The sequence below is a fragment of the Xenia sp. Carnegie-2017 genome, unplaced genomic scaffold (genome assembly GCF_021976095.1).
Source record: "Xenia sp. Carnegie-2017 unplaced genomic scaffold, XeniaSp_v1 HiC_scaffold_13, whole genome shotgun sequence".
Taxonomy (NCBI): domain Eukaryota; kingdom Metazoa; phylum Cnidaria; class Anthozoa; order Malacalcyonacea; family Xeniidae; genus Xenia; species Xenia sp. Carnegie-2017.
The window spans coordinates 5,972,212-5,999,610 of NW_025813436.1; the positions used below are offsets into that span (position 1 = coordinate 5,972,212).

Below are 27,399 nucleotides of genomic sequence, written 5' to 3' on the forward strand. Positions count from 1 at the left end.
AAGGTATGCTAAAAACCCATAAAATAAAAAGGGTGATCTCCTACGATGGCTTGAATCACATTGACGTTGATGAGGAAACACTTAAAACCTTAATGAGATGATCTAATTTGGCTAGTTAAGAAGCAACAGCTGATATTTGTGATATTTTACGTGCAATTTTATTAATCTCTTTTGTTCTAATTACAATCACTCTCGATAAAACGATTCAGTTTGATGTTGCAGTGTCAATACAATGAGCAATCAACGTTATTAATCCTCATTTTTAAGTTAAATTATTGCCATAGTGAACATTCAACGTCTTATATAAATAATCCATGCAGATATTTCATTAGGAGTAAAGCGACTCGACTGTTTAATGACAGATAACCATACGTGGGCAGCTTCGCATATAGATCTACGAACAATCACTCGATCAAGTCATTCGAGCACTTATCTTTTCGATAAGTGAGTTATTTGCACGTCACGATGAAAGTACTGAGAACAATAATAACATTTGTATTTATTCATCTGACTAAAGGGTAAGTTGAATGCCAAACTTAGTGAGCATAACTTTTCATTGTGTAGTACCTCTCCATCCGTTTTTAGCGTATACATCTTGCGAAAAGCACCAGAAAAAGGGCGAAATGTTTGCATCGTTGGATTTGAGAAAACCCACGTAAAGTTACAACGTCATATATCAAAATCGAGAAAGACTTTGGTCAAAGATTGTGGCATAGATCAAGGACTCTTTATCAAGTGCGAAAAACAAATGTGAGTAGCGACCAGGTCTTTCACAAAGATAAATTACTTGTATTGTATATAAAGTTGAGCATCCTTTGACGCTATTTGTTGTTCAACTAAAATTTCCCTTCAGAATCAAGACTGAAATATCCTACGTCCCTGTATCTTGTATCACACGCGTCAGCAAAATTGGCTGTTGTCCTGGATGGAAAGATTACATCGCTGTGTTTGGTTGCTTAACTAGTAAGTCACGATGATTGACCTTGTTCATAGATTCATTTCATCATTTGCAGAGCTTTACTTTCCCTTTCAAGAAGCGCCATGCCTCTCTCTGCCTTTATACACACCATCAAGATGTGTTGCAACTCGACAAAAAGGCCTGGAGAAGAACAAGAATGTATACAGCCTTCAGATACCTCCAAGCGTTGCTCAAGGTGACCCCAATCTCGGCAGGGATCTTCAAAATTTGTTCTTGTTTCCTTTACTCAACATGACTTTCAAGCAAGCAGCAGCTTTGTCATGGAATGATCCAGTGGATTATCCATGGTTAGTGATATATACCTATCTTCAGACAAAGTCCTTGAAGATGTTGGCAGAAAGAATGAAACCAGGCAATTCTTTGGTGAAGGAATTTAAATCAATAGACGATTTTCAACGTTTATTACAGCTTGTGAGGACAATCTTTACGGTAAGCATGGATGAAAAAGATTGCTTTAACAACCCATTATAGTTAGAATAGTCGAGGGTCATCACCTAAGTCTATGCTTATCTATAGCAAGTTGTGGCGAATCTTATTTAACGAATGCATCTCACGCTTTCCTATACAGAAAGATGGCAAATATTTGGACTATTTTCGCTATCCTTCATTGGTTGAAAAATGGAAAGATATCATACGCTGTCAAACATGGCATGATGACCAAGTATTTGTTGAAGAAAGACTTGCAGCCCTTAATCCAATGTCCTTAGAACGCGTCACTGCTGACATAGGTAGAAATATGACAAGTATAAACGCCTGGCAACAAAAAGATGATCAAGAGTGGTTTCTTTTTCCATGAAATTCTGCGATATACACATTTTACTTAATCATATACTGACTTATTTATTTACTATACAACTCACTTAAATATATTTCATCGCAGAGATTTATAAGAACCATAGGACCTTTGTACAATAGGAAAATGCATAGGAGGAAAAACTCGTGTAACACTTCTGTTTTAGATTACTTCTCAGCTTTGCCAAGGGTTGGCTTGAGGTTGACAGAAAGACTAAATCGAAATTATAATTGGAATCGTACTGTATCCAATGTAGTCGGAAGACCAACAACTTTATATAAGGTAATAAGTGATAGACGACGTGACGTTTACATATAAGTTGCCAAAAAGACGAGTTTTTGTTCATCCTTCATTCAGATGGCACGTGAGAAGTCGTTGTTTGCCATTCACTATCCGTATCTTGACGACTTACCTAATGTTGATGACATCACGGAGAAAAGAACTGAAAGAAGACGATTGAAGAACGCCACTAGTCCAATTGCAATCTTTGTTTCTGTAAAGAGGCCTGGAAAGGACTCTTATGAACTAAAGCCGGTAGCAATACAAACAGATTGCCATTCAGGTACGAATATATGTTCACATATACTCAACAATAACAATCGATGCGATTATATAATTCCAATTGATCTAAATCACCTATCAGGAAGACAATCCATGCCATACATTAGATTATCGTAATCTTGTACAGATTCGCCCGTGTATACACCTCATGATGGCAAACGATGGTTACTGGCCAAATATCTCTTTCAACTAGCGGACTTTTCATACGTAGAAATGGTTGAACACTTACTAAAAACCCACACGATATTACAGCCAATTTGTGTGATACTCAAACGTACCATCTCCCGACAACATCCTTTGAACGAAATGCTAAAATGGCACTGTCGAGGTCTAATCGCAACTAATGCTAATGGCTTTGCAAAGTTGATCCAACCACATGGCTATATGCATACTCTCTTCTCCATGGGACATCTGGGAAGCATTGAGCTCTTAAATAGAGCGTATCAAAATTATTCTTGGAAAGATAATGATTTCTGGGAAAATATTAAGGTGAGTCTGTTATGAGGTATTGATATAAGCTACCACATCATCATAAAGATAAAATTGTAAGATTATTTATGCACTTCATTCTTATGTGTTTGTAGAGCCGTGGTGTAGATGATCCCGTAAAGCTACCATATTATCCTTACAGAGATGATGGTTACCTTATTTGGAAACAACTTCACAGTTATGTACGAGAATATGTTTCTCTGTAAGTGAGGATTAGGCAAGCACAGCACACGTAGAAAATTACCGTTGCTAACTTAGATTTTTGTAATGATGTATTTGACTATAGGTATTATTACAATAACAACGATGTTCGTAGAGATTTCGAACTAAGAGCGTTTACAACGGAGTTGTCCGAAAAGGGAATGGGAAAGGTAAGTTTTCAAAAAATGGTCAAAATGATTCACTCATGGAGAGTGCTTGGCGGGATAAGTATGAGAAATGGTGTACATGCATAGCTTATTATGTGGTATAGGGTACACATCGATGTAATTCGACCTCTTCAAAATGTTCTGTTTTACAGTTAAAAGGCTTCCCATCGATGTTACAATCTAAGTATGAACTAATTAAGACATTAACTCGCATCCTGTGGCTACCCGTACAACACAATGCCGTCAATTATCCAATCGCCTACTACGGTGCCTTCGTACCAAACATGCCGTCGAAGCTTTACGATGATGCACGAAGCAAAACAAACGAGTTTTCTTTCAATACACTTCCTAACAGTAACGTGTCCACAGTAAGTGCTACTTGAATAAATATTCAGAAGTTTCGTTATGTTAGTGGTTTGTTAACTACTTCATGTAGGTGCAAGCCGTTGTGTCAATGGGTTTAGGATCTCTGAGATTTGATCAACTCCTCGACTATGGAGCACAAATGCTGGATAAAGAGGCAGGAGAAATTGTAAAGAAACACCATCACATCTTAATGACCAGGGTGAGAGACATCATAGATGAACGAAACGAGAAGAGATACAGTGCAAGTCATCTTACGTACCCTTATCTCAAGCCTGGCTGGATTCCAAATTCCATACATACTTAACTGAACGCGTTATAGCTGAGGACTACACAATGTTTGACATCGTTATTTATGGATACAAAAAACTTTTTGTCGTTTCCTCAGATTTGTTGGATAAGTTTATGTTAGAGGTTTAAGTTTTGATCGTGCGTGTTAGTAATAAAAAAACGTGTAAATAGTTACTAAACACGTGTTTGTTTGTTTCGCATCTCGTGAAGCTTTTGAGAGTATTTATGTGTTAAAGTAAATTCAATTTTGCTCTATTTGAACAAAAAATATATACAAATTCAACATTACAATGTTTGTTTACCGAAAAGTACTTGTTCATTCATATGTCAATTTTGACCATCAATCATGATTTATCTGTAATGATTACTTTTCTATTTAAAAATCGGCGGAAATTGTGCGAAATTGTTTCTCCCACTAATCAATAAAATCTTGAAAATGTTTCAAACATTTTAATCGTGACCTTATCGGAATTTAACGTTTCCTAGTGCAAAACAACCATTTACATTCTGAAAATAAAAAAGAATGTGTGCTACCTTAATCATGGCGTACCGTGTTCCTTCAAGAAAACAAGAGACTGGTAGCCAGCTCAAATCTTCTCTCACGCTCACGCCATCCATCCTGACAAAAAATTCAGTGTTAAATTTTAATTGTAACTTAAAACAGAGTCATTTAGGAACTCAGAGATATATAAACTGCGCCAAACGTGTAAACGGCTATCTCACAAGGTACGGAAAATTTTGCGGCGTACGTAAGAATTCAAATTGATAATGGTTAATTAAATTACAGTACCTTCCACAATATTATATTGCCATCACTAGCACAAGACGCAAAACCGTCTACTCCAAAATCTGCCAACATCTATAATATATATACAATGTGACCCAATGTTATGATGTGTTAATAAAAGCTAGAAGAAGAAAGAACGCTTGCCATGGCATGCTTCACATTTCTATCTATAAGTTAGTTGAATGAAGTCTTCAAGTTAATTTTCTTTCTTATCATATAGCTTTAGAAATTCAAATGTTATTAATTTATATTTTTTGGCAAAGCCAAAAAGTTAGCCAATTTTTGTTTATTTAATGCCACTTTCATGGAGAGCCATACACCCTCCATAACAAGTTAGGGCCAATGGTGGTGGTGGTGGTTGTGGTGGTGGTGGTCGTGGTGGTGGTCGTGGTGGTTGTTGTCGTGGTGGTGGTTCTCGTGGTGGTTGTCGTGGCGCTGGTTGTGGTGGTGGTTGTCGTGGTGCTGGTTGTAGTGGTGGTTGTCGTGGTGGTGAGAAGGGAGGGGGGTTATGTGGATGAACCTGGATAAGTTTCTCGTTTTATTAAGGCAACTTATCGATGAATTTCTCATTTTTTATTGTATTTATCACGATTTTAGTATCCGCCTACATTACCGTAGAGAAAATGGCAAATAAAGAATTGAAACATTTCACATTTCTCAAGATCATTGTTGAGCAAGAGTTGTAATGAAAATGTGATGAAAAACACGACATACCCTCACGGCACCAGAATGGCCAAGACACTCGCCCAACAGTTGAGGTTCGGTAATGACGCTTGTGATCTCGCTCAAACTGCAATGTAAGCAAAAATAATCCCAGAGAATATGAGATTATTACTTACGATCACAATATAAATGTTGAAAAAACTACATCAACGAAATACGTGGATCAATATACCAAAATATGCCGCGTGATAGCTACGTACCTTTTGCCGAGGAAATGTTCAATGGAGGAAAACTCGTCTAAAAATACGCAATAAAAAGGTCTCAATGTTTTTATTTTAAACTGCACAAAAAAACACATCTTCGGTCATGAAATATTTCTGGCTTTCCGTGCAATCGCTGTTTTGTTAACACTTTGACACCATCAAAGTTTCTGTGATAATGTCAGAGATAACGTCACATTTCATGAATCATTTCTAGATGATTTCCATGAAAGAGTTTCTCGTTTCATAGAAAATATCGACGAATTGAAACAACAAAGACATAAACATAAAAACGTTTAAAGACGTCCTACAATATATGGGCTTTGAATTTCCCGTCTCCATCAAACTACATACGCACTGATAATTTCAACTGTATCGTCTATAATTGAACAGGGGGTGAATTGACAAAAAAATAGGTAGTTTATCTTAATTCTGAAATACTCTTGCACCTCAAAATTACATAGTTCACTCGACCAGAATGTTTAGATAATATTTTTTCCTTATCATCTCATTTCATCTCAGAGAAACTCCTTACATAAGCCCTTGTTCGAGATTCCATTATAAATCGTAGCATCAAAAACAGTCACGGTTATTTCAAAACATTAACGAGATAAACCGGTCTTAATAAAGTAAATGGTTTGAGCCGGGAGTATCCTATTTTGACTCTGAAGATGACTACCGCTAAGGTTGTCGAAACGTCAGTCAACAACAACAAAAACAGTCCTTCTCAGGACTATACCAACCTGGACGATCTACATTTACAAACATAAACCGGTCTCGAATACGAACATTTAACAAGAGCACACACCTGAAGGAAATCGTTTTTCTTGTGATCCCCACAATCGTACGGTACCATCTTCAGAACACGTGACCAACATGTGTCTAATGTACGAAATCATCGATGAAATATACACAGAGATTGGTGGAAATCAGTGATCGATCGAATGTGCGTCAAAATATTTTATAGAAACTCAAAGTTAAATTCAAAATATCTCTGGAACAATGTTTTAGGTTATTAATTTCCAAACGAATTTCTTTCAGCCAGCCCAATCAAGGGAATGGTTTTAAAATGATTACCTGGGCTTCAATAGTTCAATATATGATATTTTAGAGTGATGACACATTAGTCTTTGAGCCACACATTTCCCTGACAAGGCGTCGTATACGAAAAAGCCCGATCCGATAGCAGCAAAGACAAATCGCTAGATCACAATGAAAGGACCGAGGCAATGTTTTTCAAAAGAAAAAGGATTTTGTATTCGTAAACGCGACTGCATATCAATAGAAATCTTCGACTTACCAAGTCAAGAACAAACAAATGCTGCACCATGTCGTAATTTTGCAAATAATTAAACTCGCGTTGGTTATTGACACGCTTCATTGGTTGCAGAGATAGACTAGACCATACGATGATTTCTCCATCCAACGACCCAGAGACAAAACTGTCGTCTAAATAGACAAACAAGATAGTTTAAATATCAACATGAAATCACAGCGTGAAAGTTTTTAGACTGAACTACAAGAAAACGTTGGACATTATAATACGTATTTCTAAGGTGCATTTTAGAATCTTTCATTTACTTCTCTTATATATATGAACTAAAAAGAAAGATAACGCAAACTCTTGCTTCTTAATTACCTGAAATACCACGAAGGCATCTTACATCATTTTCATGAGGTCGAAGTAACGAATGAAACTTTAAAGATTTCGTTCGCAAAACCTCTGTTAAAGTGTACACGACTAAAACATAGAGAAGATGTTAGATTATAGCGTAGGGAATACGGTTTAACATGGCGAAAACTTCCGACCATCATACCAAGTGATGGATGATTGAACGCCAGCACAAGTTTATTGTTCTTTATAGGCAGAATGCCGTGAATGTCGGCTATGAATGTTAAAAATAACCATTTACATTTCGTATCATTTAAGAAAAAAAAGGACAACAGTTCACAAGATTATGAGAAATGAAAACAGAAACCTACAATCATATTGAAGCAATTTTTCCTCGCATAAGAGTTTGCCTTTAATATTCCAGGCACAAATATCTCTTCCGCCAGAGAAAACGTAAACTCCTCACGATTTAAACTCACCAAGCACTAAAAATATCAATAAATTAACACACGTCAAGAATCACAGTGATGATATCCAAGTATATAAAAAGGATCACAATGGATACAAGAGTCTACGGGGCATTACAGATAGTGCTTGTTTATGAAGAAAGGAGAGTCTAGGGTAGGGTAAGGATAGTTTTTGCTAATGAACGAGGGAGAGTCGAAGGGACGGTCGGGATAGTTTTTGTAAATCAAAGAGGGAGAGTCCAGGGGACGTTTGGCATAATTTAGCCAATGAAGGCAGGAGAGTCTGGTTGACGTAAGAGATAGTTTAGACAATGAAGGCAGGAGAGTCTGGTTGACGTAAGAGATAGTTTAGCCAATGAAGGCAGGAGAGTCTGGTTGACGTAAGAGATAGTTTAGCCAATGAAGGCAGGAGAGATTGGTTGACGTAAGAGATAGTTTAGCCAATGAAGGCAGGAGAGTCTGGTTGACGTAAGAGATAGTTTAGCCAATGAAGGCAGGAGAGATTGGTTGACGTAAGAGATAGTTTAGCCAATGAAGGCAGGAGAGTCTGGTTGACGTAAGAGATAGTTTAGCCAATGAAGGCAGGAGAGATTGGTTGACGTAAGAGATAGTTTAGCCAATGAAGGCAGGAGAGTTTGGTTGACGTAAGAAATACGTTATGTGCATGAAGAAGGGAGAGTCTAGGGGACGTTTGGGATAATTTTTGCAAGGGAAGTCCAAGGAACATTACGAATCACAGTTGTTCGCAAATATAATAATTGCAACTTACCTTTACTGCACTAGAAAGCCCATCAATGACATTCATACATATCCCATCATTAGAATCCCAGATATGTATATGAGTTAAGAAGCAAATGCAAGTATAAATCAATGCTTACAATAACAAAGAGAAACTGAAACACACTTTGCAAAGATATTCTAATTGATTTATCCGATGATGCCGTATACAAAACCGAAGATGATTCTAGAGAATTCAACTCTTTCCTCTGGTGGACCAACATTGATGTCACAGGTCTAGTGTGACCATGAAGTCTATGTAGAAGATCTCCATTCTAAAACCCAGAGAGACATTTTTAATAAAGCCTACCATTAAAGTCAGTTGAATCAACAAGCCTACCATCAAAGTCAGTTAAATCAACAAGCCTACCATCAAAGTCAGTTGAATCAACAAGCCTTATTGCATACATAACTACCTACCTCAAAATCCCATATGATGACCAAGTTGTCATCAGCAGATGATGCCAATCTTAATAAACAAAAAAAGATAAATTCATTAAATGAGCAGCAATATCTATATAAAATATGTAATCACAAAATAGGTTCATTACCCAATGAAAATGCAAGTGACTATTTAATACAGAATTGGAAAATAATCACCACACAGCTCAATTACAGTATTTGACAAGCATTAACTGAAACTAATCACTACATACTAAATTAAATACACAAACACAAGGTGTCAACACAAGGTCAAAAATGCTCATGCAAAAATTACTTTCATTTTGAAGTTGAAACAAGAAAAGTCCACATTTTCTGAATAATACGGAAACACCAATCTTCTCATGCAATACCTGGTCTCGTCAATAACTTTAATTATGTTAATGATATCTTCATGTCCAGTAAGAATACAAATCTCGTTGAAAGGATTCAATGATTGATCATCGGCGATCAAAGGAGCATCTGTCTAAACAATGAAGGGAAGCAAGAGTTATTGAAAGAACACATTGAGCGAATGACTGGAAAAAAGCCTATGGCAAAGGCCTTCTTGTGGCTCATTATACAAATATTTGTTCCAAAATAAATTGCAATTTACAATCTGTTTTTGGAATTTTGTATTCCATGTGAAACTGTATATTATGCAATGGAACTATAAAATTTCCCTGAAGTTAATAATGCAGTACATTTTTAAGACTTGTTAAAGAAATAGAACCAAGTCTTCTTAACATAGCACTCATAGCTGTTTACGATGCAGCAATACAGCTTATTCACACATGTATAAAATATTTCATATGCCCTTTATCACAATCACGTGTTACACAATAGAACGTGACTGAACAGGTAGAGACATACATGTGATCACAAGGGAAGGAACTATAAATAAACTTGAGTATCTTTTATACCTCTTTGGCAAGTTTTGATGTACTATTCCACTTGTTAAAAAAGAATCGCTTGAGCATGTTTCATAATGAAATGAATGGCAACTAGAGTAATAAATACTAGCAGTTACATTTCCTCCACGGTGGGAACCATTGGTCAATAGAAAAAATGGCTACATGGAAATAATTACGTTGCGATAGTGATATGAATAACCTACTGAGGTCAAGCACCCATTAATAGACAAAGAATGCATGCAAGATATCATCACGTTAATATGACCCTCGCTGTTTGCTTTTTATTGTTCATTTCACACTTCACTAGAAGAGAGGAAATTGTCAAACACGTTAAGACAGGCACAATTGAAATTGTCTTCCTTGATATTTGATTTCAGGAAAAAGCACGCAACACGTTGCGTCTCACGCAATAAGTCTGTCATCATGCGTCAGTGTTCAATTTCCCTCAAATAATGTAGACGGACTTTCGTTATCAGTTCGTACTAAATGGAGTGCGCCATGCCTTTACCTTATAAAGGCAATTTCAAGCGTTCTAAAGAAGATTCCCTCTGAGATGAAAACTCGGCGTTGACATTTGCCAGCGGAGGTCTTGCGGATCAACTAACTTCTTTGAAACGAGGAAGAACAGGAGTGTTCCTAGGTGTAAACTAAAAAACGTGCGTATTGCTGTTTCCGGAAAAGAACTCGTTGTTAAATTAAAACAATTAGAAAGGTTGCTCTGCGCAGGAGCAGAAAACATTTAAATATATATAAAAACAACAACTGCAAAAGCAACAGGAAAGGACAGCGACATGCCACAAAATATCTCAATTTTGAACTAGCTAAGGAGAAATAGGAATAGAAGAGATTCGTTCGGTTAATATGTCATTGGAAACAACGAGCGTTTTAATAAATGAGGAAAGTTTGGCGAAAGAGACGCTACGAATCTTGAACCAGATGCGTCGGCAAAGAGAGCTATGTGATATTATATTACTTGTGAATGGCTGTGAGATCCCAACACATCGCGCTATCCTTGCCGCTTGTTCACCTTATTTCCGAGCTATGTTTTTATCGGGGTTTGTTGAAGCAATTCAACCACGAGTGATTCTGCGAGATGTCGACACGTTCGCATTAATGAAAATAATCGATTTTTTTTACACATCGGAATTGACTATTGAGCTTGGAGAAGTTGAAGCAATCTTGAACATCGCTTGTCTTCTTCACTTGGAGTATATCATTGAGGAATGTGAAAAGTTGCTCAGACGAAATATAACGCCAGGCAACTGTCTCGGATTAAAGACAATCGCACAGACGTACTCTCTCAATTTCTTATACAAGCAAGCTTGGCGCTTCACTCTCTGGCATTTTGGCAGTGTTGTAAAAGAAGACGAATTCTTAAAGCTACCACCGGATGAGCTCGAGATGTTAGTTCGTGATGATCTTCTAAAAGTAAAGGATGAGTGCGAAGTAGTGAATGCAGTTTGGCAATGGTTGAAGTATGATTTCTCCAGTCGTTGTACCATTGTAACAGATATACTTCAACATATACGCTTTCCCCTCATGAGCATTGCTGATATTATGCATAATGTGCAAGTGAAAGAATTCTGCCAGAACTATACTCTCTGTAGGCAATTGGTGAGAGAGGCCATACGCTACAATTCCACTGCAAGACCTCCAATTTATGATAAAAACCCACGTCTCAGACCACGACTGGCATCTGAGGATATTTATGTGATTGGTGGATGGTCGAATGGTCAGAAAATGAGCACAGTGCAATGCTTCAATGTGAATACACTGCAATGGACAAGTGTATCTGGAATGACCATAGCAACTGTTGCAAAAGAGGATTATTTCCGTGTGGTTGTTGTGGATGAGGAGATTTTTACCGTCAGTCGAAATAAAGTGGGAAAGTTTGATCCAGTATTAAACTGTTGGATGACAATAGCCAATGGCCCTGATGTTCAATGTAAATGGGCTGGTGTATGTCAGCATAATGGCTTAATTTATGTTGTAGGAGGTCACAGCAGCATGTGTGCTAAGGTATTCAATCCCGAGATTTGTTCATGGACTGACCTGCCGTCAATGCAATGTGCAAGATACTACCCTGGCGTAGCCGTTATGGGAGGCAAGATATACGCTGTTGGTGGTTTGGACCATTTGTGGTCACCTCTTAACACAGCTGAAAGATATGATCCTTGATCAACCAATGGCAATTTATCTCAAGTATGGGTGTGCAAAGATGGAGTTTGGGTGTTGCTGTTGTAAATAATCTCCTATATGCTATCGGTGGCTCAGATTCCAAGGAGTTATGGGCCAATTCAGTGGAGGTATATGATCCACTGCGTGATAAGTGGATACAAAATGTCACACCAATGAATGAAGGCCGGCGTTGTTTGGGAGTAGCTGTTGTAAACAATAATATATATGTGGTTGGTGGTCGTGTTGTAAACACCATTGAGTTTTATGATAAAAAGAAAAACCAATGGAAAATTGTCGGTTCTGTAAACTCACAATGCAACTTTGGATGCATAGCCTTAAGACCTATATAAGCTAAAATTCATGGCTATATGTATGTATGGCTATGCCAGTATCGGTTGATGAACCATCCATGAAATTGATCTTTGCTCTATTAATTGGAGCAACTATCATGCCACAGTATTTATGGATTTGGAGCTTTTTTATATTTATCAACAATATTGTAAATTAACAGAGTTATTAATATAATATTCCTATTAAAACATAAAAAAACTGGACACTCGTTTTTGTTTCTACTGCAAGCAGCGAAAAGGAGACGAAAAGGAAAAGTTCCATTTCTGGACCGTTTGCTGCCAAAAAGCCTTGCCTACATCCCTTCCCTCGGATATTTGCAGATTCATTATACTTTTCAATTGAATATGCTAACAAACCTGTCACATTGTGTTCACTAGCACATTCTTGAAGTTTTTAGAAAAAGAGAATTAAGTTCTCGTTTTACAAAACAAAAAAATGGAGATTTATTCTTGTGACAGTGATACTTGATAGCGTTGCTTCTACGAATAATTATTGGCTAATATTTGTAATGAGCAAACGAATTAGGCTTTACACGTTAATACCTCATATGAAACGACTGAACATTATTTTTGAGCTCTTCAAATTTTGAAAAAAAATTGACAATTGACGTCCCAACTTTATATAAAATGCTCTACTTCATGTAAGTAAATGTAACCTTTACACTTATGACGTATCTTGTCGACGTTTGACAACGAAAATACACTATAACAATAAATCCTGTGAAAAGTTGATTAAAAAACATTTAAAAACCTGGTATTTAGTTGAGGATCTTCTTGAAGATGATTAATTTACAACGTCTCTCAAGAACTTTCGGGCAAAGGGTTAGGGCATAGTTTTTTTTTACTTCTATTTTTTTACTTCTATAGCAGTACCTTTGCCATTATGTAATTTATTGTGCAATTTGTTCATATTAGCAGTATTAACTGACAGCTTTCGTTGTGAATCAGCTTGTTTTGATTTTTTAGAGTATATTTTTTACACGACATGCTAAGCTAGCAAGAAATGCTTCCACTTTGGTTGTTGCTGAACACAATAATGAGTCTTTATTGCCTGCAACTCTGAATGCTATTACAGCAGCAAAAAAAGTTGGAGACGATGTGAGTTGCCTTGTTGCTGGATCAAAATGTGCACCGGTATGTAACTGCTTTGGTTGAAATTTTTCTTGACTGCACTTTGAAGCATGGAATATTGCCTCAGACATGAATATTCAGAATCATTCATTTCATTTTACTAAATCAATCTATTGGTTGATTCAGGCCATTCAAGAATTAGGTAAAGTTGGTGGAATAAATAAAATACTTGTTGCAGAAGATGAAGCTTATGGAGGATTTCTCGCAGGTTGGTTATTCAGTTATAGAAAACAATTGATCTTCAATGTCGAAGAAGATAATTTATTTATGTACCTTTTCATCAGAGGTCATGGCTCCTTTGATTTTTGCTTCACAACAACAGTTTGGTTTTACACACATTGCTGCTGCTTCAAGTGCCTTTGGAAAGGTCAATATTATAATGTTTTTTGTTACTTTTTCAGTCAGATCAATGTTTTCTCAACAATATAATAGCTCGTAGACTCATCTTTGCTTTTCATGTTAAGAATATCCTTCCAAGAGTGGCTGCTCTGCTTGATGTTTCACCAATCTCCGATATCACTGCTGTACACTCCGAAGACACATTCGTCAGATTGATTTATGCTGGTACATTAAAAAAATATTTAGAAACTCTTCAAAACAATGTGTCCTGACCAATTTTTATCATTTATATTGACTTCAGTTGGATAAGTTTTCAATGTTTTCAACTGACCATTAAGCACTTTTTGCATCGGATTGTGATGTTTTTCTTGGTCATACCTTCAGGTAATGCTGTGACAACAATTAAATCAAATGACAAGGTCAAAGTTTTCACTGTTCGAGCTACAGCTTTTGAGCCTGCATCTCTTGATGGCAGTGGTGCTGCACAGGAGAATGGTGGGTCTTGTGAATAATATGCTCCCAGCCTGATTGATGTGCATCTTTTACCCATACTTTATGGTACATACATACATTTAGCTCCAGATGCAGAAAAAGTGAATGCTCATTCTGAATTCATAAATCAAGAACTTAGTAAGAGTGATAGACCAGAGCTGACAAGTGCTGGTGTTGTTATATCTGGAGGTACATCTTACACAGAATGACAGTTTGTGTAGTTTATGAGATAGTTTACATATTCAATAGCAAGTGAGCATTGTATGTGAAAACTTTTCAGGTCGTGGTATGAAAAATGGTGAAAATTTTCAACTTCTTTATGACTTAGCGGACAAACTTAATGCTGCAGGTATATTTGAAAATTACTATGTACATAGAAGAAATAAAATTATTGATAATTGTGGGAATTTCAGTATTTTACAACCTTGCTATTAGAACATTGCTAGGTTGTGAGAATGTTACTGGTTTGGAATTGTGTTGTTAATTGCCTTTGTGCAGATAACATGAAGTCTTTGTTTCAGTTGGTGCTTCTCGTGCTGCTGTTGATGCTGGCTTTGTTCCAAACGACATGCAGATTGGACAGACTGGAAAAATGGTTGCTCCTGTGTGTAGAAATGCGTATCTTTGGTGTTTATTTATTTTTGGCCATGCCATTTTAAAGGCAATGTTTTTTTGTTATTTTGTATAGGAGTTGTATATTGCTGTGGGAATATCTGGTGCCATTCAACATTTGGCTGGCATGAAAGATAGTAAGGTAAATGAAAGATAGTAAGGTAAATGAAAGATAGTAAGGTAAATGAAAGATAGTAAGGTAAATGAAAGATAGTAAAGATAAATGAAAGATAAGGTAAATGAAAGATAGTAAAGATAAATGAAGAGATAAATAAGATAGTAAGGTAAATGAAAGATAGTAAAAATGAAGATAAATGAAAGATAGTAAGAAATGAAAGAAGATAGTAAGGTAAATGAAAGATAAATGAAAGATTAAGATAGAAAGATAAATAAATAAATGAAAGAATGTAAATAAATGAAAGATAATAAAGATAATTAAATAATAATAATGAAATGTCAATAAGGTAAATAGAAGGGGTAAATGAAAGATAGTAAGGTAAATGAAAGATAGTAAGGTAAATGAAAGATAGTATCGTGTTTTTTAAAAACGACGTCACTTCTCTTACATTAGCTGCATGAATCATGTAGCTTTGGTACAGTACATGCATGTAATTCAATTCTGAATTTTTCTCTCAAACCTCGTTAGATGAAAACCTTTCTCACGGTGGTACATCTTGTCTTCCCAGGTTTTTGCAACCATTTTACATAAACGTTTGTAAAGTATACGAACGATAGTTATGTGTATAATGAAAAATATAACGAGACGTAAAAGATAGTAGGGTACATAATAGTAAGGTACATAAAAGATAGTGAGGTACATAAAAGATAGTGAGGTACATAAAAGATGGTAAGTTACATAAACTATAGTAAGGTAAACACACTAAAATTTCATAAAGCCAAGTTTTCACTTCTTTTGTAACTGCGTACGAATACAATGTACTTAAGCATTTTGGTAAACATTTACTTTAGGTTATTGTAGCAATCAACAAAGATCCAGAGGCGCCTATTTTTCAAGGTAAAATCATTTTGTCCAGTCATTTACTATATTGTTTTGCATCGTAGATCGCCAGAAATAAAGAATCAAACTTTATCATTTGCCTTTCAGTTTCCGACTATGGACTTGTTGCAGATCTATTTAAGGTAAGTTACATGAAAGTGAAGCTTTCGAGTTTTGCTTTCAAATGTCTTGTGCTTCCTTATAGTTTCCCACGTATGTTATATAGGCTGTTCCTGAGTTATCAGAGAAGTTATAAGAAAACCACTTTAATGCTCTCTATAAGAATAGAAAGCAAAATTGAACTAAGATGTATTTTTATTAAACTGTTAGCTAAGTGTTTCGTATGATAAAAAAGTAGAGATTGCGACAACTAAGAATCGTCTGGGGTTAGGATTGACTAAAAACGTGGATTGACAATTTTTAACTATTTGTTGTAAAATTATTAATTTAACAAATCTGCGCTCATGTGTTTAACATTTTGTGTAAGATGGCACCTTCCTGCATTAATCTCACACACAATAAGCAAACAGAATCTCTGCATAGCCTTACATACACAACATTTGTTATGTCAATGTCTGTTCTACGTTCTATAATAATGTTCCATTCATGTTCTACGTTTAATTTTAAAGTGAAGACAGTAATTTTTCCAATATGTTAAAAGTTTGCCGTGTTTTTTTTGCGTGTAGTCAGATTTCATGAATATTTCATAAAACTAAACTTGTCACTTCTTGTGGTTATTCATTAACGGTTAATTTATTAAAACCTTCGAAGAAAAATCTTTATAAACCAGCTTTAATCATTTTCACGTGTTTGTATGTATATATATATATAATTTCTTCTTTCTCAAATCGTTAACTGTGAATAAAAAGAGTGCTCAATTCAAAAGTAGAGCGAAATTTTATATATGTTTATACAAAATATAACAACTCTTTTTATTTATTTATCGAATGGTTTCAATGCTTATAAAATATGCCAAATTGATGAATTTGATGTGTCGGTGACAGCATTAACGGTTCCTACACAATAATAACCTTGAACACACATTATAACGTCACATTGTAATTATGCATTATATTTCTTTCATATCCTTTTGCACTTCTCAATATTAGTTTTAACACGCTCGGTAAACATTTAATGCATAACTAGACATCAAATTTTTCGCATCAAAAATGTCAGTTTGCATAAAATGTCTTGAATTGAAAATTGTGGAAAAACATTCAAGGATTCTTTTGGCTAGTAGAGTTTGAAGTCGACCGGCGGACGCACCTTTGAAAAAACGCCCTGAAAAGGTTTAGGTTACAGTGATTTTGAATGGAAGTGCATAGTAAAATAAACAGTTTTCCCAAGCAGATGTTTTCATTTCTTAATTAAAATAAGGATTCATTAAGCTTTTCTTCATTCTACGCACCCATAACACTTCTAGTTCCAAAGAAAACAAACAAAATTGGTGTAGACATCAGGTTTTTGATCTAACGAACAATATTTCACATACATCAAATCATGTCTTCATTCTGATTGTACCTACGTATGTTAGATAAAAAATGGTTCTGGCTGTTTTCGTAAAATCTATCTTGGCTAGAGCATTCCTTCTAGGACATGCAATCTTCGCTATTTATCTCGTGGTGGATATAAAACAAAATAAAACGTACTGGTGGCTGGTCGCCATGTTGTTGCCTTTGATCCTCGAATCTATATTTACACTAGGCTATCGCAAAAACAAGGAATACAAATGGTATATTTTTGTTAAATTTAAGTTGCCAACTTTTCTATGAAACAAGGAAGAGAGAAATATTTAACTATTTGCTTACAGTGTCCCTCGACATTTTATGAATGAAGCAGTCCAGTCCAATAATGTCGTTCTCTTATTTATTATAGGATCTGTCCAAGTTTACTTTTACATTTAGTCACAGTAGTTCCATGCACATGTATTTTGGAGTATGCTCTCTTGGATAAGCGGATCCACTCAAGAAACAAAAAAGTAAGATTGAAGTGCTGATTTTATGAAGAAATGACGCATGGATTAAACAATGCACAGTTAAAATTGAAAACATTTTAATATCCTTTCATCAAATTCATTTTGCAACCAGGACAGTCGTGACAATTTACTTCATGTAATCGCATATAGTAAAGAAGTGGTGTAGCCCATGAATACAATGGCTGAAAATTCAGTTTACTTGTTTTTCCTTCCAGGGCACCACAGTTCGTTCAGATGAGATCTGGTACGAGAATATCACTGATGTGATGGAACAAACCATCTTGTTGGTGATGATCTTCGGTCGATGGTTGATGCCCAAGGGAAAACTAACCCGGGATGAACTTTCCCAGTTGTTACTGATCAATATGGCGTCTGCAGCAGATATCATCGAATTCTTTGATATCATCAATATCAGTGACGTAAGCTATGATCGAATGATGATCACCATCGTCCTCAGCCTTTGGTCCTGGAGTCTACTACAGTTTCCGTTAAATACTACGGTTGCTTTCGATAAGCTTATCTCTGGTGAAGAGCCAAAACCAAAACGGGAACCGACGTTTGCCCGTTTGTCTTCACTCCCATCTTACATCGTAAAACGAATGTCTTTGAACATTTACGAAAGAGAGTTTGACACGGACGAAAACGTCAAACCTGCTTTCGGTGAATTCGCTAGCATCATGGTCGGCTTAGTACTGCAGGATGCGCCTTATCTTACCATGAGATTGTTTATTGTATCTTATTATAAGACATTTGGTTACATGATAGTTTTTCTTACTGTCAAGAATGGACTATTTTTCGTCCTCGAGGTGTACAGACTATGTGTGTTGTTTTGTCATTGCAAAGACAGTGTGATCCATGACCCATCTCCCGACAACAGAATTCAAATCCAAGCGAGATTTAGTAACATACAGATTGCCATACCGCATTCATTAATAAGAAATAAGATTTCTCCGGAAAAAGACAGAGCTAGGCTGAGTAAAAATAGCTCTTTTGATAGCTAGAAAAGGGAAAGGACAGAACAATTGAACAAAGAAGCCATGATAGAAACTTGAGAGCTCGGACAATTGTCTTTCTCCTCTCCTTAGCTCTCTTTCACTGGCGAAAATGTTGTTGCTGATCGTCGTTTGAGTCATGAAAGACGTCGGTTATGTGAGTCAGTTTTTGTCAACTGACTCATACTTTAAAATTATTTGAGTTTTGTAATAGTATTTTATTTTTAGCGACTGAAAAGCCTATCTTATTATATTGCCCGTAGTATCATGATTATAATTGAATTTTAACATTAACTTAATTTTCACATGTAACATGGGTACATAAGTAAACTTTCATACAATCAAATGAATTGTGTTCACGAGTAGACTGGAAAGGAATGAAACAGAAACAAATTAAACAATCATCTCCCGATAGTTGAATATTTTGAAAGTCTTCGCTGACGAGAAGCCTCAATAACATATGAAACTTCCTCCTCACACTTGAATTGTATGAGAGTTCGAAGCGAGAAACACAAAGCTAAAATTTCTGGTACGTCATCCACATCTCTCGGGATAGTTATATCCCTCGACGACGTATCTACTTCTATGTAGTCCTTGACGTTATACAGCTTGATTTTATACGACGTTTTCGAAGGTTGTTCGATCTCTACTCGTTTTCGAGTCTTGAGAAGGTAAAGCCACAACTTGACCTTGGAGTTTCCCGAAACACGACCATAACATATAGCCCAGTCATTACGACCGCGTATCAAAAGTTTGAGGTCATAATACGTCTTAGTGTAGGGAAATCCTTTTAGACGTTTGGCAACCTGTTTCTTTGTTGGCAATTCGGTTTGAAACATGGAATGACTAGAAGCAATTACATCACCAGCTACATTGGAAATTTCTACGGTTACCAGTGAAGGTGATGTTGGCTCGACTACTCTGCATCGGAACACGTCGTTTGCGCTGTATGATTTGATACCATACAACGTCACGAAGCAAGGTCCCATTTTCCTAAACGTTGAGGCTACAGACCGCGGAGAAGTTACACCAGCGGCCATGTCCGCTACTTCAAGTACATGCTCGTATTTGTGCACATGCAAACTGTAACTACCAGTCCTGTTGGGTGGTAAAACTTGAAAGATCAGTGAAACTTTTCCAGGGGTGTCACTATGAATAGGAAGAATTTCAAAGTCGCGCCTAGAGACCTTGGCACGAGTGTCGTCCTTTTCTTTTAGAACAGCTTCTAAAGAATCCGGAAAAAATAACAAAGGGATTGTTTTGAATTGCTTTGTATCAGCAAGAGTCAGTTTAACACTGAGCACAATTGGAGCCTCTGCACTTGTAGCGGACAGTGCAAATGTTACGAAGCCATCATGACGTGCTTCTGATGACGTACCAGTTACCGTAGTTACAATGTGCTCCACTGTATCGCAGTTCTCACTGATGGATAATATGTACGTAATGTCTTCAGGAAGTTACAAACGGCAACTTTAATCAGTTTTAAAGAGTAAATAGGCGCAGAAAGATCATTCCAAGCTCCTGCACACGGAGCACCCTGTGATTGTGGTGGTTCCCGGCGATACGTGGTGCCTGCAAAAGGAATATATGAAACACTTATAACTATAAACAAGGCCATCTATATTCAATGATTATTTAAAGCTTGATCTCTGATAGGAAAGAAAGCTAAACACAAAGAAATACCTGCAAGTAAGTACGTATCTCCATATGTCATGAACCAGCGCTCCTCTGTGATTGCTACCGTAGAGACAACCAGTCCATTTTCACCATGAGATTTAATATCCTGATAAAGAACGAGGCTACCACATTCCTTACGGTAAATCCGTGGGTGCGCCTTATGCACGTGCCAAATCAGTTTTATATCACATGTTGGGCAAAAAAATTCATTCGAACCGCTTGAATGAAGGTTTAAAAATTTCCGGTAGCGTTTTACTGCGTTTAAAAGAAATTTTTGATCGGTGTAATGTGGCATAGACAACTGGTAATAAAACATTTTTTCATTCATTGCCTCTCGGTAGAGATCACACGAAAGCTTTGACGACTGCACAGTTGAATCCTGGGAAAATTTTTCCGAGTCAGCAATAAATGGCTCCTGGGGATAAAGTCTTTCCCAGATGCAACGCGATTTCTCTAGTGCCATTTTTTTCTGTTCATTTGTCTGGCACTTGTGATCTATAAACTTGGACACCAGTCTCTGACAGTCGTTCTCATAGGCATGGGGCGAGAGCATGTGTAGGTACCAAACCCACTCGATATCCAATGGGGCGGCCATTTGAGAAGAATCTTCACCGACACTCGCTATCATAGGTAGCCAAAGATTTTCATAACGTCTGACAGCATTGGCAAGAAATTGACCTCGATAAAGTTTTTCCATATCATGAATACTCTTCATAAAATCGAGATGGACTATGGAGGCTTCAACAAGGTTTACAAGGTTCGTGGATGATTTCCTTAATGTGAACATTGCCTTGGTCTAAAAATTAGAAAAAACGTTTTTACATAGCCAAGCTGAGGTTTTGTAATTTGTTGTATTTCGTGAATCGTGACCAACAATACCATTTAATTGCTTTATTAAAGAGCGTTCAACCCAGGTTTTTTAATTTCTAACCTCTAAATTTTAACATGTGCGAAGTGCCGAGGAAGACTTCAGCTGGTTCTCTTCATTGAGTAGTTTTGGAAGAAAATTAACAAATCCTTTACAATGCATTCAGCAGGATGGCATCACAAGGAAACTATCATCAATTCGCTAACGAAATCAATGAAGATGAATCGACGAAATTCATTTACGCGTGTGTATACGAATAAGAAATTATGTCTGGCTTATAAAAGAAATATTAAAAAATTTCAAAATCCATATCGACTCCATACACTTGCCATGAAAACCTTTATAAGCCAATGTACTCGCGGAACAAGTCAATACTTCATAAGTTCATATAAACAGTCGTAACTTTAAATTAAAACGAAAATCGCGTCATCGTATCGATGAAATAGAATTGTTTATTATATTTGGGATACAAAGGATGCTTGGAATGGCACTTACAGAGAACTATGCGATAATCAAAACATATAGACAAAACACATTGAAATGTATTGTGATTGTCTTTAGCAGACATAATAAATAGTATCACTGTAACAGACATTAAGCCCAAAAAGCCTAAAAGTAAAGATTTCTACTGTCTACCTTCAGTATCGTAGAGTACTCTTGAAAGTAACGATAAGTTTCCTGAACAGACCTAGAGATAGCTAAGATGGTGGATATTGATTTGAGAAACTTCAATTTCGAGTCATTGCTCGAATCATTGCTTGCTTTTCTTAGTTATGTTTACGAATAAAAAGCAACAAGTTCTGCGTAGGAAGCTTTCATTAAAGATTTCTTTGACGCTCATTTGCATACAACCTCACAAAGCATTCTCATAAGCTAAACGCATCATTAAATGCTCTAGCGTTTTTCAATTAATCGTAAAGCCATTGTAGTAGACCAACAACGATATCAGATGAGATATGAAAAGTTCCTTGTCGTAAGTAGATTAATAATCAAACATATTAAAGGAAGGTAGCGCTGAACTTAACGATAAATATGGGGAGAGAAAGGCGATGGATCAAGAAGATAATATTCAGATTTTAATTACACGAATTAGAAGCTTCTAGGACAATAATTTAATGTAAATTGACAATACTTGTGAAGGAACTGTAGGTTTAGTATTATTCAAATTTACATTCTTGATATTCTTAGTGTAATGAACGTATTTAAATTATCGCAGACGTATGATTTTTTGAAAACTAAAAATACTAACTTTATTTTCTTTTGGTATGAACTAAATAAAGAAACGAGTTTAATTAATTAAGTAAAAACTCAAGGCCCGATAAGAGTAAAATGTCATCATTGAAGCTTCTTGCGGGTGGGCATGACGTCAGTGAAAGCACTCTAGCAATATCATATAGCGTGACATTTCATTCGTAAAAAGACATGAAGTACAAGAAATATTGCTGTCATTGTTCATATAAATACACTAACACTATCATCATCACGAATAACCTTGTGTTTGTCATGATGATCTCTATGATCAATTTCTTCATATGAAGGATCACGTGTCTCCTCAAGAGCTGTTACACCATTTGCCTCACTGTGACTATTGCTGGTTTCACGTTGGTGCTTTTCTTCTGCCTGTTTGGGTGCATCTCTATCCTTACGTGATTCTTTCTTTGTTCCTTGAGCACCTGTCTTCATCCCAGTTATCCCTAGGTACTTCAAAAGATAGTTCGTTTCAAGTTTTGCATCAGCAATTGCGATATCATCGTTTGTTGTGTTTTTCAAAATGTCATCATACACATCTGGCACAAACTCGTGATAATATTTCAAAAAGCTGTTGCTAGGAGTCCACGGGCAATTCCGACCAGTGGCGAGAAGTATATTGGATACATGAGGATCACGGTTGAGCCACGTGGATTTCTTGCCACTGGAACTGCTCGTGAAAATGCCATCACGCTTCTCTGCACGAGATGCTCGATTTTCCTTGCTCAGCGGACATGGCTGTATCAACTTCGTGCTACTAGAATGAAATGGATCAACAGGATAGAACTCTTGCGAGCGTTTACGGCATAACATGTAGAGCACGCCAATGGAGTAGGCCAGAGCCACGATCTCTGGTAGAAACGTTGCAACGTCAGTGTAGGGCACTGTCACTTCGCATGTGGCCAGATTTATAAACACTGATTTCTCTTCATCAGTTATCGTGATTTCATATTCGGCAAACTCGGGCTGCGAGCTGCTTGATCGATTTACCGTTTGCCAAGAGCTTTTTTCCACATTAAAGAACGATATTTCCAAATCACCTGTTTCACTGTCACCCACCCAACGTCCAACAACTACACCCCAATCTTTCTGACTGTGAATGAGCATGGCACGTTCGCCAGCCTCTGGTGAGTAAGAGCATGTGTTGCCCGAGGAGTCATTTAATTGGTTTTTCATAGGGATCTGTTTACCAGCAATGGTATGAGATGTCGCAACAAGAAAACCTTTAGGATGCGAAACTTCTACAGCAGACAGAATCGGTGCCAAGGAATGCACCACCTTGACGTCATACTTTTCAGACCCTTTCCTTGCGTTGCGTTGTTGACGTAACTGCCACACACCAATGAGAGGGAGGGAAGCTTCATCCAACATGGAGCGAGCATCATGATACGTGACTTCAATAAGGAGGAATTGAAAAATTAGCGAGAAAATTTTCCTTTGCTAATTTCACTTTCAATATTAACTTCTCCAATTGTTGAGTCAGCAATATCTGCTCTCGGGTACAAATGACATACTCTCCACGGTACATTGCCCCGGGATCGGGGCTTTTACTTTGCTATCTTCTACGGGTGGTCCTCCAGCAATCGTCTGTTGGGGTTGGGTATCGTAATGACTGAGCATCTCCCGAAGACTTTACGAGTGTCGTCCCTGTATTGAATAGGATGCACTAAATGAGAATGCCATACTAGTTGAACATCGTAGCACTCTTTCAGATTCAAACCAGGCTCTTCTAGTTTGGCACAGAGGAATTCACGATAGCGTTTTATAGCTTTCTCGAGGAACTTGGAATCACGGAAATGGTTAAGAGTCACTTGATAGTTGAAGAACCTTTGTCGCAATGCAGCTGAAAAGAGATCATAGGAGAACTTGGATACAAAGGTGTTGGTGATGTTGGGTGGTCCTGCAAGATCCAAACTAAACTGCTCATTAGGAAACGCTCTGGTCCACATCTCTCTCGCGCGGTTAAGCCCAATGTTACGTTCCTTTGTCGACAATATCTGATGTGGAATCACCCTCCCAAATTTATGCAGGCAATCACGATTGTAGGCATACGGTGATATCATATGCACATACCAAATCCATTTAATGTCGAGGGGAGGTGCAAGTGGAATGCGCGGGTCAGCTTTGGCAACCATTGGAAGCCAAAACAGCTCGTATCGTCGTACAGCATTGTGAACGTGCAATCCTTCATATAACCACGGATGATCATCGACCAATCTTAAGAACTCCCAAAGATGAGCGGCGCAATCTGCTAGTTCAACACTGATTGGAATTTTGATCTTTGTACGGACATAACTACAAACGCGGAGAAAAATATATTCATAAATGTTTGATAAGAAGTGTGTAGAACGCGTGGACAAACTAATAGAGCATAGTGGTAATTGAACTATATCTTTTAAATCACTCATAAAACTAAGCCTGTAATAAAAATAAACCTGTAAGTTCGTCGCTCTTTGAGATCACCAAAATAAAAAGACGGAATATTTTTAATGTGAATGCAAAGCTAAGAAAGGAGTAAAGTTGTTCACTCAATTTCATCGTCTATGACTTTTATAGCAAATGCCAAGTGCCCGAGAACAATGAGAGAATAACTATTTCAGTACAACTATCCTAATAAAAAAGTTTTATGAATTAATCTTGTTATTTCATGGCTTCCATTGATAAATTGATAAGTGCAATTAATGCTGGGTATTTCCCATTTAATGTTGTTCATTTACTCACTAACTCCCGCATTCATTTTCAAATAAAGTAGCTAATTTGCTCTGTTCATACCACAAAACCACTTATAAATAGCCCCAACTGACCAACAGTACGAAAAGCAAAGAGTGCCACATATTTGCAAAGTAGGAGAGCCAACTGGAATGCTTTAAGTTATGCAGTGAGTGATAGTAAATTATAAATGCACATACGTATTTACATAGCCTAGCTTACAAGTCAACTACAGGTTTCTGTACATGTTTATGAATCTACACATCTTACAAGTTCACAACGTGAAAATTCACATAACAACACATAAATTAATAGAGCAGAAATGTGTAAGCGTTCATGTTAGTTCCGACCAAAACTCTTTGATAACTAGTGTTGTAAGAAAAATTTTAAAATAAGAGTTCTTCAGTACAATAAGAGTATCGTTGTACAGTACGATACAGGCGGTCAATATTTTCCCTTATCATTAGTCTTTTGTATAGACATCAGCCTTGCTGAGAGGGAAGAGGGTTTTAATTTTTATTCTAATCTAAAATAAATGAATCTGTTCAGCTTTCAACAGACAAAAGACGTTACCAAGTAAACTGACATCAGTAAACATTCGTATTCATCGATAGAATCTATTTCACAAGTGACTAGCTCCTCTCATAAGCGAACTTATAGGCAATACATACTTCCAAACTGTTGCTCAAAAGTACGTATGTTGCGCAAAAACATTCAAAACACGTTATAAAATTAATAGTAAATTTGTCTATTTAATTACTTAAGTTTGTGCAATACTATCCAACGACAGGTACGAGCATTACGAAGAATTAATGTAACATAGAATAACAACAATTCAAGTTAGCATTCCTATAACATCACGTCAAGCACTGGAAGGTGCGAAGCTTAGACATATGACAAACTTATCCTCTTGAGTAAAATTGATCTTGTCTGCGTGAATGTGCGAATTAGTTGAACGAAACAAGATCACAAACATATATTACTCTAGAACACAGACACATTAACTGGAAACATACCATCATAAAGAGCTGTAGTTGAACGGCATTTACAATACATGATCTCAGGCAAATAACTGGCATAATCAAGATCAAGTTAGACAAACACACACAGGAATTTGAAGTTTTATGCTTCTACGTCGTTGCCCTTAAAATAAACAAGGAATAGAATTACACTTACCTCGATTCGTCTCAAATTTCCTTCACGGAGATTGATAACCCGAATTGAAGACAATAAACACAAGCGAAGGATAAATATTATAAAGTTAGCTATAAAACAAAACGTTGACAGGAAATCTCCAACTATGAATACGATGAATACATATACATGCATAAACACAAAGAGACAATTTCGTGACAATAGCAACGCAATAGAAAATTAAATAGAAGTCGCATTCTTTGCAATCAAATGAACCAATGAAGCGCAACGTAATGTTTATCTTTGTTAAAAAGATGACATAACTTGTGCGAAGTATCCAACAGTTAATGAAAACAGCACACAAAAGTCATATGAACATAGTTTTTTAAAAAAGATTTTGCAATGCAATTAATCGGGTCGTTCGATACAGTACCAAACAATTTTTCTTTGATGGCAAGAAACTACACAATAATAATAAAGACGTTTCAATTATATCAGGAAAAGGTAGTTTCCTCACACAAAAAGCATATTTCATATTATAAGAATAAGAATTGTCACACTAGTAATGCTTACCTAAAAGCTTGGAAATCACAACTGTAAGAAAATTTTTCACCCATCTGTATTATCTTGGACAATGCCATGTTTGCTTCTGTAGTTATGAAAGTTATGAAAAAAGGGGGCTACACAAAACTAAGGGTGAACATTCATTAAGTTGGCGTGGTAAATTTAAGAAGGTATTTCGACCTTCACGCCCTCCACGCATTTACATAAGCTAAATAAATAATGAAACCACCAATACGGCATCATCATATCATTATTTATGGAAAAGAAATACAGCTAAGGTGCCAAAGGCACAAAGCCTGGATAGCGTTATCCATTGGACAATAAAAATTTTAAAACTTGTAAAAAAGTGCTTATATTTTTCCTACGACAAAGAAATTTGTAATCTTCGA

General features: G+C 36.6%; 8 protein-coding genes across 9 annotated transcripts; 4 read left to right on the forward strand and 4 right to left on the reverse strand.

Moving 5' to 3' along the window:
• The first annotated feature begins 28 nt into the window (after positions 1-28).
• On the forward strand, positions 29-4,152 carry LOC124433523 (polyunsaturated fatty acid 5-lipoxygenase-like). 2 transcript variants are annotated; one of them, XM_046983303.1, is made up of 11 exons: positions 518-750; positions 854-963; positions 1,035-1,408; positions 1,548-1,707; positions 1,939-2,054; positions 2,130-2,334; positions 2,461-2,822; positions 2,918-3,024; positions 3,109-3,193; positions 3,343-3,558; positions 3,627-4,152. In XM_046983303.1, exons 3-11 carry the CDS (start codon positions 1,211-1,213, stop codon positions 3,858-3,860), a joined length of 1,683 nt encoding a protein of 560 aa, XP_046839259.1. In that variant the 5' UTR covers positions 518-750; positions 854-963; positions 1,035-1,210; the 3' UTR covers positions 3,861-4,152. The 2 variants fall into 2 exon arrangements, with proteins under 2 accessions (XP_046839258.1, XP_046839259.1); XM_046983302.1 differs by having other exon boundaries at positions 29-750; positions 854-1,408.
• LOC124433526 (WD repeat-containing protein 41-like) lies at positions 4,067-10,364 on the reverse strand. Its single transcript, XM_046983306.1, is given in 17 exon segments — positions 4,067-4,463; positions 4,635-4,703; positions 5,346-5,421; positions 5,555-5,591; positions 6,363-6,436; positions 6,632-6,756; positions 6,855-7,003; positions 7,194-7,295; positions 7,372-7,440; positions 7,538-7,598; positions 7,601-7,651; positions 8,403-8,465; positions 8,551-8,685; positions 8,831-8,879; positions 9,205-9,317; positions 9,754-9,834; positions 10,253-10,364. Coding segments are annotated over 16 exon segments (1,290 nt in total). The 5' UTR covers positions 9,811-9,834; positions 10,253-10,364; the 3' UTR covers positions 4,067-4,403.
• A 48-nt stretch (positions 10,365-10,412) lies between these two features.
• On the forward strand, positions 10,413-12,476 carry LOC124433524 (kelch-like protein 20). The gene is given in 2 exon segments (XM_046983304.1): positions 10,413-11,917; positions 11,920-12,476. Coding segments are annotated over 2 exon segments (1,665 nt in total). The 5' UTR covers positions 10,413-10,605; the 3' UTR covers positions 12,273-12,476.
• Positions 12,477-12,688: 212 nt separating this feature from the next.
• Positions 12,689-16,619, forward strand: LOC124449280 (electron transfer flavoprotein subunit alpha, mitochondrial-like). Its single transcript, XM_047000216.1, has 13 exons — positions 12,689-13,094; positions 13,239-13,406; positions 13,530-13,611; positions 13,688-13,770; positions 13,868-13,967; positions 14,127-14,237; positions 14,319-14,423; positions 14,515-14,583; positions 14,756-14,838; positions 14,923-14,988; positions 15,816-15,861; positions 15,952-15,986; positions 16,070-16,619. Exons 1-13 carry the CDS (start codon positions 13,053-13,055, stop codon positions 16,097-16,099), a joined length of 1,020 nt encoding a protein of 339 aa, XP_046856172.1. The 5' UTR covers positions 12,689-13,052; the 3' UTR covers positions 16,100-16,619.
• A 1,076-nt stretch (positions 16,620-17,695) lies between these two features.
• LOC124433302 (transmembrane protein 26-like) lies at positions 17,696-18,819 on the forward strand (the record flags this gene model as incomplete). The annotated part of the gene is made up of 2 exons (XM_046983062.1): positions 17,696-17,821; positions 18,034-18,819. Coding segments are annotated over 2 exons (912 nt in total), but the record flags the coding sequence as incomplete, so codon positions are not given.
• On the reverse strand, positions 17,879-20,011 carry LOC124449300. The gene has a single exon (XM_047000237.1). It carries the CDS (start codon positions 19,848-19,850, stop codon positions 19,212-19,214), a length of 639 nt encoding a protein of 212 aa, XP_046856193.1. The 5' UTR covers positions 19,851-20,011; the 3' UTR covers positions 17,879-19,211.
• On the reverse strand, positions 19,917-22,178 carry LOC124449289 (glycine-rich domain-containing protein 1-like). The gene is made up of 3 exons (XM_047000227.1): positions 21,992-22,178; positions 20,494-21,283; positions 19,917-20,382 (listed from the first exon to the last, which is right to left on the reverse strand). Exons 2-3 carry the CDS (start codon positions 21,272-21,274, stop codon positions 20,201-20,203), a joined length of 963 nt encoding a protein of 320 aa, XP_046856183.1. The 5' UTR covers positions 21,275-21,283; positions 21,992-22,178; the 3' UTR covers positions 19,917-20,200.
• A 240-nt stretch (positions 22,179-22,418) lies between these two features.
• Positions 22,419-25,011, reverse strand: LOC124433303. The gene is given in 3 exon segments (XM_046983063.1): positions 22,419-24,043; positions 24,086-24,222; positions 24,225-25,011. Coding segments are annotated over 3 exon segments (2,160 nt in total). The 3' UTR covers positions 22,419-22,807.
• Positions 25,012-27,399: the final 2,388 nt, after the last annotated feature.

What these genes read in the sequence shown, in the direction of transcription:
- LOC124433523 (XM_046983302.1), top strand. Translation starts at nt 974, where the DNA reads ATGATTGACCTTGTTCATAGATTCATTTCATCATTTGCAGAGCTTTAC. An exon ending in GACCAACAACTTTATATAAG is followed by an intron (nt 2,055 to 2,129) that starts GTAATAAGTGAT and finishes TCCTTCATTCAG; the next exon opens with ATGGCACGTGAGAAGTCGTT. An exon ending in CTAACAGTAACGTGTCCACA is followed by an intron (nt 3,559 to 3,626) that starts GTAAGTGCTACT and finishes TACTTCATGTAG; the next exon opens with GTGCAAGCCGTTGTGTCAAT.
- LOC124449280 (XM_047000216.1), top strand. Translation starts at nt 13,053, where the DNA reads ATGATTAATTTACAACGTCTCTCAAGAACTTTCGGGCAAAGG. An exon ending in CGTCAGATTGATTTATGCTG is followed by an intron (nt 13,968 to 14,126) that starts GTACATTAAAAA and finishes TCATACCTTCAG; the next exon opens with GTAATGCTGTGACAACAATT. An exon ending in TGGTGTTGTTATATCTGGAG is followed by an intron (nt 14,424 to 14,514) that starts GTACATCTTACA and finishes AAAACTTTTCAG; the next exon opens with GTCGTGGTATGAAAAATGGT.
- LOC124449300 (XM_047000237.1), bottom strand. Translation starts at nt 19,850, where the DNA reads ATGGCCGCTGGTGTAACTTCTCCGCGGTCTGTAGCCTCAACGTTTAGG.
- LOC124449289 (XM_047000227.1), bottom strand. Translation starts at nt 21,274, where the DNA reads ATGTTCACATTAAGGAAATCATCCACGAACCTTGTAAACCTTGTTGAA. An exon ending in AGATACGTACTTACTTGCAG is followed by an intron (nt 20,383 to 20,493) that starts GTATTTCTTTGT and finishes TTCCTTTTGCAG; the next exon opens with GCACCACGTATCGCCGGGAA.